Genomic DNA, 13,524 nt, shown 5'->3' on the forward strand with positions numbered 1-13,524 from the left:
CCCTGTTGCGTGCCTTCTTCCCACCATATACCACAAGTAGCTGGGTGAATGTGGGGTGCTCCTTTTTGGAAGCCATAACCCTAGTCCACCTCAGGATATGCAGCAGTGAATCCCCGTCCTTTCTAGACCCTCTACCTGCCCCACATTTGCATCAGACAAGCAGCTGTATGAGGTGGGACTGTTCAAAGGCATCAGTAAGACTCTCATAATTGTCTCCTTCTTTCCAGTCCATGTGCGGATGGTTTGTTACAACAAGAGCATTGGCTGCTGGTTCTCTCTGGAATTAGTATGGTCTAAAAAAGCCTCTGTGAGCACTAGACAGTAAAACAATACGTTTAATTGAATTTTGCATGGCATTTTACTGAGGTATTTTTTTCAGAAGTCAAAACACAATGCAGACCCTGCCGTGGGCATTATTGGATAACACCAAGAAAACCTGAGTCAATACAATGCTCAATTTTGTCTAGGATCTCCAACCTTGAAGAGCCAGATCTTCAAGGCCTTGGATCTTGCTAAGGCTCATAAAATAAGCGAGCAGATTTTTACAAAGGAAGCAAAAGTACAGAGCAGTGGAAAGTTGGATGGGAGAAGCAGCACAATAAGAATCCTTGACTATCTGATCTTTTGGCTAGAAAAATATCATTTAAATCTCTCAAAATCCCTTTGTGCTCTAGCAGAATGGTTAAAAGTTCCTGAAAAAAAAAGAGGGAAATATTTTTGCTGGTTAGGAATATGTATTTCACTATAACATATTTTACATACTATTTAAACCCACGGGAAAATACCATGTTAGATATGAATTATATCATACAGCACTGAAATATTGCTAATTTAAGATATTTTACTGTGAGATGATATATTATGCTAGACATCTGTCAGTCATTATGAACAAAATTAAATGATAGCCTGTGTTTAAAAATATGTTATGATGGGCTTGGCAACATCCAAAAGTATAATGGGAAAGTTTTAAAAGGGAATGCAAAGAGGGTAGAGGCACCTAGCAGAGTTTCAGAACCAAATTTTCTTGAATTTGACAGAGATTTATTTGACACTTTGAGGTTTTAATTATCAGGATAAAGACACTACCTTAAGTTCCAAATACCCCTTGGACTGCAGGGAAAGATGACATTACCGTGGGGTCTCTCCATCTTGTTGCTGTTAAATATGGCTTGCATTTAGCATACATATTGTTAGCTCAGACAGTTTTTAAAAGATGTACGAGAGGTGATATAAATATGCTTTGCTCTTAATTGAAAATGCAAAAGACTGTAAAACATTCAGAGCTCTGAAAATGTAAAAGCTGGAACAAAAATAAATCCATTCATGTCACGTATCATAAAAATGATCTCAAACCTGATGTGTAAGTTTAAGTATTTGTCAGGCTGCCAAGTATGGTAGAAGAACATATAGAGTGAACTACACTTAAGAGTCCAACAGACACATACCTGAAGGAAAAGTGGGGTCACGTGCGCATCTCGCCTATACCTCTCAAGCTTGAAGTTTCCAGTCCAGAAAAGAACAGCAATCAGAATCCTCTTTGTTGCTTTTTTTTAATAGGAATGTGAATAATGGGAAAGGATGAAATCCCAGGAGACTCTCAGTGGAAGATACAGAAACTGTCTGGGTTGCCTGTGCATCAGCGGGACCCATCACCTCGCAGCAGTGCAATGGAGCAGCGACCTGATGCTGCACATCCACCACCACCTGACAACCTCTCACACTCTGGACGTGGCAATCTGTAGTGGCGGCCACTGGAGTACCTGTGAGACTGCCGGGGAGGTTAAGGGGAAGCAGGCATTAGTCCTCCTCCCCCTCGCCCTCCCAAACCATTCACAAGTTATCTGGCTTGAAGTCGTTTTTACAGTGTTAGTTCTATAGGTCCCAGCATGAAGGGCAGCATCAGATACCCATGTACTCCCCCACCCCAACACCAAGATGACTTGGTATGACTTTTTCATTAAAACTTTCCACATAACGACAGAAATTACGATATAGCACAACACATCAGAAGCTGGGCCAGCACACAGCTTTAGTTCACCTTGCTCAGAAGGATTTCCCTTGTTTACTTGGACCCAGTACGTGGCCCATCCTTCCTGAAACACCAGGTGTCACGAGATCCGCCTAGCACAGCTCCCATCCTTCTCCACGTTCAAACAAAGAGCCAGTGTTCACTGAAGCACATCGCTTTATAGTTCACGGTACGCATGCAAGTTGGTTTTCAACCATTCCACCCAAATGAAGTACAGGGGTTTCCAGGTGTAGAGCTCCTGTAGTGTTTGTTGTTTGGTTTTTTTTGGGTTTGTTTGTTTTGGGTTTTTTTGGGGTGGTGAAGTACATGTCATTTTGTATGACAAAGCAAACTGTTGTGTTTAATCCTTTTCTTTCTTTTTTTTTTTTTTTTTTTTTTTTTCCCCTATGAAAGCATGAGGGTTGGTGCGGTTTGGAGGCAAACCTATCACTTACCAGACACTACCTGGAAAGGATTTTGAATCACAGCAAACCTTTGGTGAACCTGGGTCGAATTTCGAATTTGCAATGTTGCAATGAGACCTGTGAGCTTCCAGTGGTTTCAGGTTCTGTTGTAATCATTATACAACATCTCTAATTACAAGTTGCCATGCAAAAAAACCCCAAACCAAAAACACTACTAAAAAACAGGTTAAAAACTGTGGAGGAGATTATGCTTATCTAGTGCCTTATCTGTTACTCCAAATGCTTTTTAGGGCCCTAAGTCCTGGAAGCACACGGACCTGCAGTGCTTTCAGAGGTGGAGAACGGGGACTTTATTATATCGCATACCTGGGGTCTGGGTCCGGCGAGGTCCTGCTGCACCGCCCACGGTGCCGGAGCCACACAGCCGCATACAGACCGCTCTGAAAATGTGTTACGTGTGGAAATGACAGCGGTAACGGCAAAACTGTTTATTGCAATTTCAGTTCCGATCACTGAGACCTTACAGGCATTGCGAGCCAGGCAAGTGTTGCCAAAGAGAGGGGAGCAGAGGAAAAACACAGACCCCGACTCGAAAATGCAGCCAGGCTGCCTGATGCGCGATGATAAGGCAACGCTGGCCGCCCGACCTGTAACGCGTCTGTGACACCGGGAGCAGCCGGCAAATCCCACCCGGGGCGGCCGGGCTTTTCCCCGCAAACACCGCCCGGGACCCGCCGCCGCCGACCCCGCGCCCTGCCCCGACCTCCCCGCCCCGCCAGCGCAGCCGGTGCCGGCTCCCGTTCGCCCCTCTTCGCCCCCTCCGCCTCCTCCAGGAGCGGCAGGTTCCCCCGGGCGGGGGGCTCGCAGCGCCGCCGGTAGCGGCCCCAGGGCCGTGCGTGCCGAGCCGCTCCGCGCCGCGCCAGGCTGCGCTGTGCCGGAGGGAGCGGAGAAGAGAAGCGCCGCGCCGCGCCGTGCCGTGCCGGGGAAAGCCGCGCCAGGGAGAGCGGCGCCGAGCCGAGCCGAGCCGAGCCGTGCCGCGCCGCGCCGCGCCGATCCGAGGCGGTGCTGGCCCCCGCGCCTGCAGCAGGAGGCGCTGCCGGGCGCCGCTGCGCCCGCGCCGGGCTGCGGGCCGGAGTCCCACATTCCCCCTGCCAAGTGCCGGGGAGCGGGGGTTGGCCGCGCGCGCTCGGCTCCTCCCCCCCTCCCCGCTCGCCCAGCAGCAAAGTAACTCCGGAGTGCGGAGGGAGCCGGTGCCGCCGCGCTCCTCGCGCCGCAGACGGCTGCCCCAGCGGGCGGCCCCGGGGCCAGCGGGCGCCCCTCGGCGCGGGGGTCTCCCGGCGAGGCGCCGGGGCGGGAGGGGCGGGCGAGGCGAGCTCCGCCCGCCGCCGCCGCCGCGGGCCGGGGCAGCCCCGGCCTCTTTCGGAAACTTCTCCGCAAGTCGGCATGGGCAGGGGGGCCGGCGCCGCCGCCTCGCTGCCGCTGCTGGCGGCGCTCGCCCTGCTGGCCGGCCGCTCGCCCGCTCTGCTCGGGGCGGCCCGGGCCCAGCTCTCCGCAGGTGAGTGGTCGCTCGGCGCCCAGGTGAGGGCGGGCGGCGCGGCGGGGGTCGCGGCGCGCGGGGGTGCCCGCCGGGGACCGGAGGCGGGGTCGCTGGGGTGGCGGCGGCACCGCGCCGGGCCCCGGCTCCGGGCCCCGAGGAGCGGCGGAGGGGCCGCCCCGTGGGGCGCGGGGCGGCGGGGGGACCCGCCTGTGCCCGCGGGCTGCCGGCGTGGGGCTCGCAGGGGCGGGCAGGGCGCGGGCTCCGGGCGCCTCACGAGCTCCCCTTCCTCCTCCTCCTCTTAACTCCTTCTCTGCCCCGGCCGCTTCCCAGGTGGCGGCGGTGCCGGCGGCGGTGCCGCGCTGCTGCCGCCCCTTCCCCCGCTCAAACTTTTCCCGGCGTTTCCGTGCCCGGCCGGGGGGCGCAGCCTCGGGGCGCCCCGGCCGCTTCCCCGTCCGAGCGGGGCGCGGCGCTGAGCTCCTCTCGCCCCCGGCGCGGGGCGGCATGCACGGCCGGCACGGCGCCGGCTACCGGGATCCCCCCCCCCCCCCCCCCCCCCCCCCCTCCGGTAAACGCGCGGTGGGCGAGAAAGGGGAGGGAAAGCAGCATATGGGGCCGGCGTCTGTTTTGTTTGAAATCCGCGAATTTCTCGCCCCTGCCTCCCCCCCCCGCCCCACGCCGCGGGGTTTCGCTGATAAAAGCCGGCGGGGCCGGGCGGTGGGAGCTGCGGCCGGTGCGGCGGTGAGTTGTTGGCCGGGGGGCGCGGGGCAGAGCCCGCGGCGGGGCCGGGGCGGGCGGTGTCGGCGGTGGGGCCGGGGCAGCGCCTCGCCGTGCCGGACCCCGGACCTTCCCTCCGCTGCGGTTTGCGGAGCGTCCTGCCTTCGCTGGGCGTGAAGCGGTGTCGGGAACGTGGTCGTGTTTGCGGTGCGAAGTATTACGTGAAGGACTAGCTGAAGTAGACTTTGGGCTTTTTTTTTTTTTTTTTTTTTTTAAGTAGTACTTGCAATTGCACCGAGTGCATCAGTTGGATAAATGTTCGAAGATTTTCTCATAGGAAACTGATTAGAAAACTTCCATTAATGAAAGTATCTACATTCGTGAGACCTGGAAGCACGATTTTGTAAGAACCGATGTGTAGTTAGGCGGCTTTTATTTCCCCCCCCCTCCCCAGTCCGTCTGAAATTAGTTTTTAATTGAGACATTTCAGATGTGTCGTCGATTAAGAAATGTGCTGAAGCAGTAAGAGAAATTGTGCTGGTCTGAACAGATTACATTCCTCCTATGTGGCTGACTTCGGTGTGTGTAATTTAATGTCTGCGTACCAGAATTGTAAGATTATGTAAGCACCTACCAGCCTTTTACCAGGGGAAGGGAAGTGTACCGTATATGCAGCTGTTATGTTGTGTGAATAGCTAAAAAAGTAAGCCCAACTGTAACATCTTTTCATTCAAAATCATACTGAAATCAGACAAGTGATTTTTGCTTTACTGTAATTTGTCAGGCTAATGTGGACACCAAAAGTAACTCTTACATAAAAGATTTTTTATGCACTTATTCACTGTTCTAAGACGAGTAGGAAGTCCTGATAACTTATATGGGCCATGGTATTTTATGTTGAAAATATGGCACGCAGCCCTTTTTGGAATTGCAAGTACAAGAAGCCAGGTTGGTACCGTGGGGTACATTAGGTAAGTGGAGAAGAACGTTCAATATCCTTCTGACCAGAGTAGATTAAGCTTGTCAAGGAGTTGAACAATTGCATCTAGGAAACATGATTTTTTTTTTTTTTTGTATTAGCACGTTAGCAGCTAGAGAGTTTAGTTTCTATTACCAAGCATCAAAAATACTGATGTGTTGTACTAGTCAGAGGTTCATTAATTGGAGACTAGCTCAGACTTTCTTGAAGGTTTGGAGAAACAAATTTTTTAGTAGCTGGTGCTTTCGGTGTACTTGGTTCAAGGTATGGTGCTTGGGCTCTTAATAAATACATTCAATATCCACATGTAGAGCTGAACACTTAGGGTTTATCTTGGTTTGAAGGCTCAGGTTTTGATAACCATCAGAAACTTTATTTTTTTTCCTTATTCTAAACCAGTCCCTGAAGCAGGCGTGTGTGTCTCTGTTAATGAGACATCTTTATCCTGGTGTCAGTAGATGCAGGACACAAAAGTTGGGGTTCGTATGTCAGTTCCAGTAAGGGCCTTTCTGCAGCCTACAATGAGCTATTTCTGTTTGGTGCACACAGGAGCATCTGTTTTCTTCATAGTGGTCACCTCTTGTTTAACAGGGGTACCTGTTCTTCAAGCATCCTCCTTGGACTGCTTTCCCTCCTCACCTTAATACAATGACCTGTACTTTTCCATGTTAAACTGAACCTAGCTAATTTTCAGCTTCATCTTTATTAGTATTCTTATTGTCTGAATTGTAAGAATTTAAATCTGCTAATTTTTCTTTGCCATTAATGAGGCTATTAATTCAGTCTGGACCTTTCACAAATCTCTCTCATTGTAATTTGATTTTAATTTCCTTTTCACTATGCTTTGTCCTACTCCTGAGCGTGAACATTGGCCATATCCAAAATTCTTCATAAATTTTTTTGTATGTTTATTAAGGATCTAATCAAATTACAGAGTATGAATTTCTTGAAAGTTGGCCTTCTTCAGGAGCGTGTGTGTCAGGGTTATCTATCTCATAACATTCTATGAAAGCAAATGAGAAGGCAAGAGGAGGAGCAGCAGCAAGTTAGGAAAAGGAACCAGATACATCTTGTAATTTGTTGCTGTCTTGAAAATTGTGCTTGTATATCCGTTCGACCCCCTTTGCACATAATTGAAACACTGTGTATTTTGTCTTTCCCCACAGATCTCAAATGAAAAAAACCCCAAGCAGCTTCTCTCTGCCTCCTCAACCCAGCCATAATCCACAGTGTAATCTTTTCTGGTCTCTGTAGATTGTTTCTTTACACCGCTGCTTTCCATGACCCTTCAACTTGGGTGCGTGCCTGTCAGAATCTAGGCCAAAATGTTTTGGCAGTGTGTTCTCTGTTGAAGTCTAGCTATTCCTTATATAGCACCTTCTTTCATCTACAACTCCTACAGTTCGATAAAGAACAAGTTCAGCTTGTTTTCACAACTTGATCACTTTAAACTTGTATTTTTTGAATATTATATTTAGCAATTTGCATGTTTTCAGATTTTTTTGGAGAAAAAAAGCAAAGGAAATATTTCAAAATTTTGTTTTTGAGGAGCGCTGCTGGCTCATCAGCTAGCTGATGGAAATATGCATTGCACTGCCTCTGATGGTGTCTGTGCAAGTGTGTGGGTTTTTTTAATACTAAATGAAAAGTATGAGGCTAAAAATTCTAGTAATGCATCAGCTTACCTGAAGTTATTTAAGTGTGGTATTTCACACTGTAGGGATAGTTAACCATAAAAAGGAGGACTGTATGTTTTACAAGTGGAAGTCTGCTATTAGAGTAGTTATTCCTCAGGCTTTCTCATGCAAAGCGGTTACAGTGTCACAAATGAACAGGCAAGAGTAAATATTTCTGGTTTAACACCCCCCACCCCCCCTAAAGCAGTTATAGTCTGTCTTTTGGAGAGAATCTAACTCAGAAATTTGATATTTTAAAGTAGAAGGTATTATTTGTTTTATAAGGATTTTGTAAGTTAACTTACTTAAAATATATGAAAATCATAATAAGCATATCTAATTTTTTTCATTTGTAGTAGAAGAAATAAAGGGCTTTTTGAAAATGTTTAAAAATACTTTTAAGTAATTAAAATCAAATTGGCCCTTTGCTGTCAGAACAGCAAAAGTGCTTCAGTCATATTTCATCCTTGGATGTGCTACAACTTGTGTGTGGTATACAAGAGACACTTGTGCAGGTAGGCGTGTATGGATAAGAGACTTCTCAGTAGCTATTTTTTCCACCAAGCTGTTAAAATGTATTGACAAATTGTATGGAAGATGAGTGGAATTAAAAGTAAAGTTCTTTTCTCACTTTCACCCCCTCCTTCCCAAACATTTTCCTTTCCTCTAAACATTCATCTCCTTCCTTGGCACTGTTGGTTCACTGATCACTTGTCTATTTGTATTTTCAGATGCATTATTACAGTTATAAATCATATATAAATTTTCAAAGTGGCACTTGACTGGTTGAGATGGAATTGAAAGCACCCAGAACACAGTGATGACAGAAAGCTTGTTTGGTCCCTTTTGTCTGAGAAATCATGGTACTGCTTGATCAGCTTGGTAGTGATGTAAACAGGGCATCTTAAACCAGGTAGATGTCTTGCCCTTACTTAAGATCTACTTAAGATAACTAAAAATAAATAAATAAAACTCCAAAACAAACAAAGAAAAAGTGGGGGTTCGGGGTAGGTAAGCAGTCTGCACAAGATCAGGGCATAGGTCTACCTAGCTCAGTATCTGACAAGGGACACTCAGGGAAGAGGGATTTTGGCAAGGTGAGTGACTTCCTCTGGGTACTGTCTGTCCACAGAGGCAATATGTTGGTATTTAATGTTGCAACTGGATTTTTGTGACCATGATTGTGCCTAATAACATCTTCAGCTTGTATTGTTTTTAGCATTTGCTTTACTTTGTGACAAGGAATCCATATGTTGTATGGAAAAAGATATGGCCCTTTGTTCTTTGAAATTGCTGGTTGGATTTTATGTCTCCTAGCTCTTACATTAAGAGATTGTTAATCATTTCTCCCAACTTACCTTCTCCATGTCATGCAGGACTTTTCCACCCTCTCTCAACTGTTCCTTTTCTAGTTGGGAAAGTCCAGTTGTAGCCGCTTGCTAAAAAGGTACCATTCCATATCTTCTTTTCATCACTTATCAGCCTTCTCTTTCCCAGTTCTACACTACGCAGAGTATCCAAGAGACAGCTGCCTGATGTATTTATGCAGTGCTTAATGATGATTTCTGTAGTGTTCCCTATCCATAGTGTGATCCTGACATTTGCTTTGCTTTTTTTGACCATTTGTCCCACTCCTGGTTGTGAGCGGATGCTTTGTTGGATCTATGTATTTCATTACTGGCCAGCTGAGATCTTGCAGTTAAATGATGGTCTGTGGGGTGTCTGTGTCAGTGAACAGCAGGACTCTTGAAAAGGAGAGTCCGTAACTAGCCCTTTTGGGGTGGGGACAACTTTTAAGCAAGGCTCTTGAGGGACCTGTGACCTTGTATTGGAAGTCTAGGGGAGTTAACCTGTTAAATACTTACCACTGTGGTTTGTCCTCTCTTTCTGAAATGGTGTTAATACAAGTGAGTTAAAAAGAGTTTATCCCCTTAAATGTAAAGATGGGCGGTATCTGGATTAACATGCAGAGTTCTGCAATGCTGCTATATAGTTGTTGCTTGCTCTGAAGTCTTTATGATGTCTTTGTATGACCTCTAGCTGGAAGACCTTTAGGTCATCTTACCTCTCAGGAGTTGGATACATCACTGTCAGCTTTGCTTTGTTTTGGTGAAATCCCAGCTCTACCTTTTGCAACACAAATCCTGTTGGTTGTGTAATAGGAAGCTTCCAAAACTATTGCTTTAGTCCTGATAACTGAGTCAGTCGGGACCTTCCTCGTGTTTTCATGTGCTGATGGTATCCCATCTGTCATAGGTTATTAGTGTCATGGAAAGATGCCTTTGGACTGCTGCTCCCAAAAGTGTGCACTCGGATTTGGAGCTTCAATTACAATCTGCCAATGCCATTAAGCTAACTTAACTTACTGCTGCTGCAGAAGGGGGCATTTTCATTACTTGAATGGCTCTTGGGTCTTTGCCTGTGCTAGATCTGGCCACCGTGTGGCCTGTGGGTGAGTTGGTTTAGCTTTGTCCGTCCTCTTGGAGGAAAGATAAGTTTCCTTGTGATCAATGAGTTTAGCCGATTTGCATATGTGTGGCCACATGAATTTGATGTATGAGAGGATGAGGGCTGGTGGTGGGATGGCTCGGTTTGACAGCAAGCTGTAATTGCAGTGCAGCTCATGTCGGGTGAACCTGTGCTGTTTTGAGTCACGTTGGCTCTACACTCAGTTCTCCATGCAGCACTTTGTTCACCCGAGGAAGTGTAAAGAGCAGGAGGGCACGGAGTGGGGTGGGAAGAGAGGCCCAGCGTTCCCTCTGGAGCTGGAGGGGTTAGGCTGGGTGAAGGTGGCTGAGGCTTCGTTCCGGCTGACTGCATGCAAACTGATGACACAGTGCTAGTGTCTCTTGCTGACACGCATCTTTGAGTAAACTGGCCTTAAACATGTTATTTCATTATAATAGATAGCTCAGGCATTTATTATATAAATTTATAAACAAGAAGTGGCCTTCTAATGGCACGTAATAGAGAGCAGGTGTGATGGCAGGCAGTAGAGGGCTCGGAGGAGGTGACGCTTGGCTAGAATTAGAGGATGTTGTGACACCTGGTTTTAAGGTGCAGCAGGAACTGGTTTAAAGCCAGGTTCTGCAGTTTCACTTTTTAGTCTGTGTGATCTGTCCTTCCCCATCCTGTGGGCTGTTTAAGAAGGATTGTCCATGAGATGTGGATGTGGCTAGAAGAAGAAAAATGGTCATGGTTTCCAAAGGCCAGAATGAGCCGGTTGAGGAGCGGTAAATGGCACCAGTGACAATGTTGTAGCATCTGGCTGAGCATAAAGTCTTGCTGCACATAATTTTGTAGGTCAGAAAGGCCTTGCGCTGCTTCCTGGTAAGCCTTGACTACAGGTGACTTTAAAGTATGCAGTCTAAAACTATGCAAACTACCCACTTTGTAGTCACCTATAGTGCATGCTTGCCATGTAGTTTAGAGTCACTTACAGTCTGTTCCTTCACTAGGAAGCTCTATAATTGAAAGTCATGTTTGCATTTTCCAGAAGTTTCATAAATATCAGAGCTAACAGAAACATACTGAAATCTTTTCCTGAGCGAGAAGTTATTAGTATTTGTGTCAACTCAGTGGTGTGTTTAAACAAAGAAACAAGCAAAAAAGTTGCATGCTGCCCCAGCCCCCAAAACACTGAATATGACAAAAGAACAGCTTTTTATTCTAGAGTTTTTTGTACGTACATGCACATACACCCCTCAGATTTCAAAAGCTGACATTTGTGGCATGTGAAACTACTTGATATCTTTTTTTTCTTTCTGAATATTGACCTGCTTATAACCATTAAAGTTGTGGAAATAAGCTTAAAATTATCCAGTATAAAGAATATTTATGCATTTAAGGAGCTCTTTTTAGTTGTCTTAGTATCTGATGTATTTCTCTGGAAATTAGCTGCATTTTCAATTTGCATTGAAAGGCAAAACCTAAATATTGACCAGTGAATTTGAAACAACAAAAGTTTTTAGGTTTGCATTTTGTTACTGAAATTTAATGTCTATAAAAGTTGGAGTTTTTATTAACAAACCTCAACTCTTATTTTAGTTAGGAACCATTTATTTGTTGACCTAACCAAATCTATTTTGTGGTTTCTGTCATGGCCAAATCTTTGCCTTGACAGCCTTTGCGCTGTTTTATTTGAAACAGTCTAAAAATATTCATCAGCAGCTAATAGATTACCTAGTATGAAAACAATGAACTAATGGCACAGTGCTGCAACTTGGTTTATTTGAAGGACTGCAGATGAAAAGTTCTGTGAAATTGTTAATCAAGGTAATTTCTGCTGTTGATAAAGTGGTTGTAGAATTCGGGCTACTGAATTGAGCCTCAACAGGGCCATGTGTCCTTAAAGCACTGAGTAGATGATCAGGGATTTGAGTAAATGTATTTGTTGAAACATCTGTAACATGTAGCTGTATTCTGGGGTAAGAACATAGCATAAGCATATAGCAGCAGGACTTGCTATAGAGCAATAACACAACGTATAAATGATACACTAGTCTGGTTAAAAACATTTGAGGCTCCTTATAGAGGAGGGAGAGGTGCTGGCCACTGCCGAAAGGAAGGAGGGCCTCCCAAAAGTCACAGCAAATGTTGCAGCAATGGGGCAACCTTGTGCTGATAACGTTGAACTGCTTTCTCAAGCAGAATAAGCCATAATTGTAAACTTTTTCCCCTGTATGTTTAAAACCTGGGATTGCATTAGGATTTCTTGCTGGCATAGCTATATTTACTAGTAAGTTTGGGTGTTTTTCTTCCCCCTCAAATTACTTAATGGTAGGCATGCAAACAAAAGGAACCTTTGAGTGTGAATGAGGTCTGAAAGAGATGCGCTGGTCTAATAAGTACGGAGAACCCCCTCCCCCCACGAGTATTTTCCAAAAGCATGAATTAACTTTAACATGTAAAAACTTGTTTTAAGCTAGAAAGCACTGTGTGCATGGGCTTGTCAGGCATTTGTTCTTTTTAAGAAGATTGTATGTATATGGAATTGGCTGATATTTACAGTAATACATAAAGTATATGCTTCAGTAAAAGATTTGAGAGACTTAATTGCTTGAGGATTGGTGCTGTGTAAAGATTAAATTTGTTGCTCAGTACTGTGGGTAATATGAGGCTATTTGCATTAGCCAGTGTATGAAAGATTGGACCCTTCAATTTGTCGGCAAGTCATTTATTTCTGCTACCACTTACTAAAAACATGTGATTATATTTATTAAGTAGCAACATAAGCCATTTCTCAATTACCATGTCATGAACTTAATTCTACTGACTTATGAGACACTGTTGTATGCTTTAAAACCAAGTTCTGCTGCAATTAAATTATGGTATGTTCATTCTAATTATTACACACTGGTTACTCTATTCTGAGTTGGAGTTGTATACTTTCTTTTGTAAACACTTCTTCTCTAACAGTAAAAATGACTGATGAATATTAACCAAAAGAGAAAAATGTTATGAAGAATAATCGTGGCTGTAGTTCGAATGAATTCAGAGGAGCTCAGAATGAAAATTTTGACTGGATAGCTACTTAATTGAACTACAATTTTTTTTTTTTTTTGGTTACTTCCAAATACAGGTCATGTTTGTGAATCCTATAGTGTGATTTAGGATACCTGTTGCTTTTAAAATCATTTAAGGATTTAAGTAATTAAAGAAAAAAATACATTGAAGTTCTGAAACTTTAGGCTGCTTTTGTTATCTTTGATACAGTTAAAATTTGAAATTATAAGACCTAGTAGAGCCTTGCCCAATAGCTATTAATTAGAAGAATGTTCTGATTTGATATTTTATCACTTCACTATATCTGTATCATCTCTGTGTGGTATTAGGCTGAAATAAGATCAAAATGGGGAACATAATTTGTCTTGGTGCTCCTCGTCTTACTGTTTGCCTGTTCTCTGTAAATTTGAAAGCACTTATCAGCCATGAGAGTGCTGAAGAAAGAAAGCTGAGTTCATGACTTCATGCAGCAGAGATAAGTTCTGAGTGCTGATTGTCACCACTGTACTTAAAATGCTTTAAAGGGACAATTTGTTAAAATCTATTAACCCAAAATACTTATGATAGTTTTATATTTTGTTCAATCTCTGATTCCTTTGAAGAAATGCTTTTTTATATTTGCAGAAGAAATTTCTTCGGTTATCTCTAAAATTAGTGTGCTGAAATCTGAGTATTGTATA

General features: G+C 44.9%; 1 protein-coding gene across 7 annotated transcripts in view; it reads left to right on the top strand.

The window, feature by feature from the left end:
• The first annotated feature begins 3,664 nt into the window (after positions 1-3,664).
• The window catches only part of PTPRK (protein tyrosine phosphatase receptor type K), a 411,664-nt gene continuing 401,804 nt past the window's right edge, over positions 3,665-13,524 (top strand). For 3 of the 7 annotated variants that reach the window (XM_040597791.1, XM_040597793.1, XM_040597795.1), the window contains exon 1: positions 3,666-3,988. In XM_040597791.1, the coding sequence (XP_040453725.1) occupies positions 3,877-3,988 (112 nt within the window). In that variant the 5' untranslated portion in view covers positions 3,666-3,876. Of the gene's footprint in view, positions 3,989-13,524 lie in introns of all 7 variants that reach the window. The other 4 variants (XM_040597798.1, XM_040597792.1, XM_040597796.1 and 1 more) reach the window with 2 other exon arrangements.

This window comes from Falco naumanni, chromosome 6 (genome assembly GCF_017639655.2).
Source record: "Falco naumanni isolate bFalNau1 chromosome 6, bFalNau1.pat, whole genome shotgun sequence".
NCBI lineage: Eukaryota > Metazoa > Chordata > Aves > Falconiformes > Falconidae > Falco > Falco naumanni.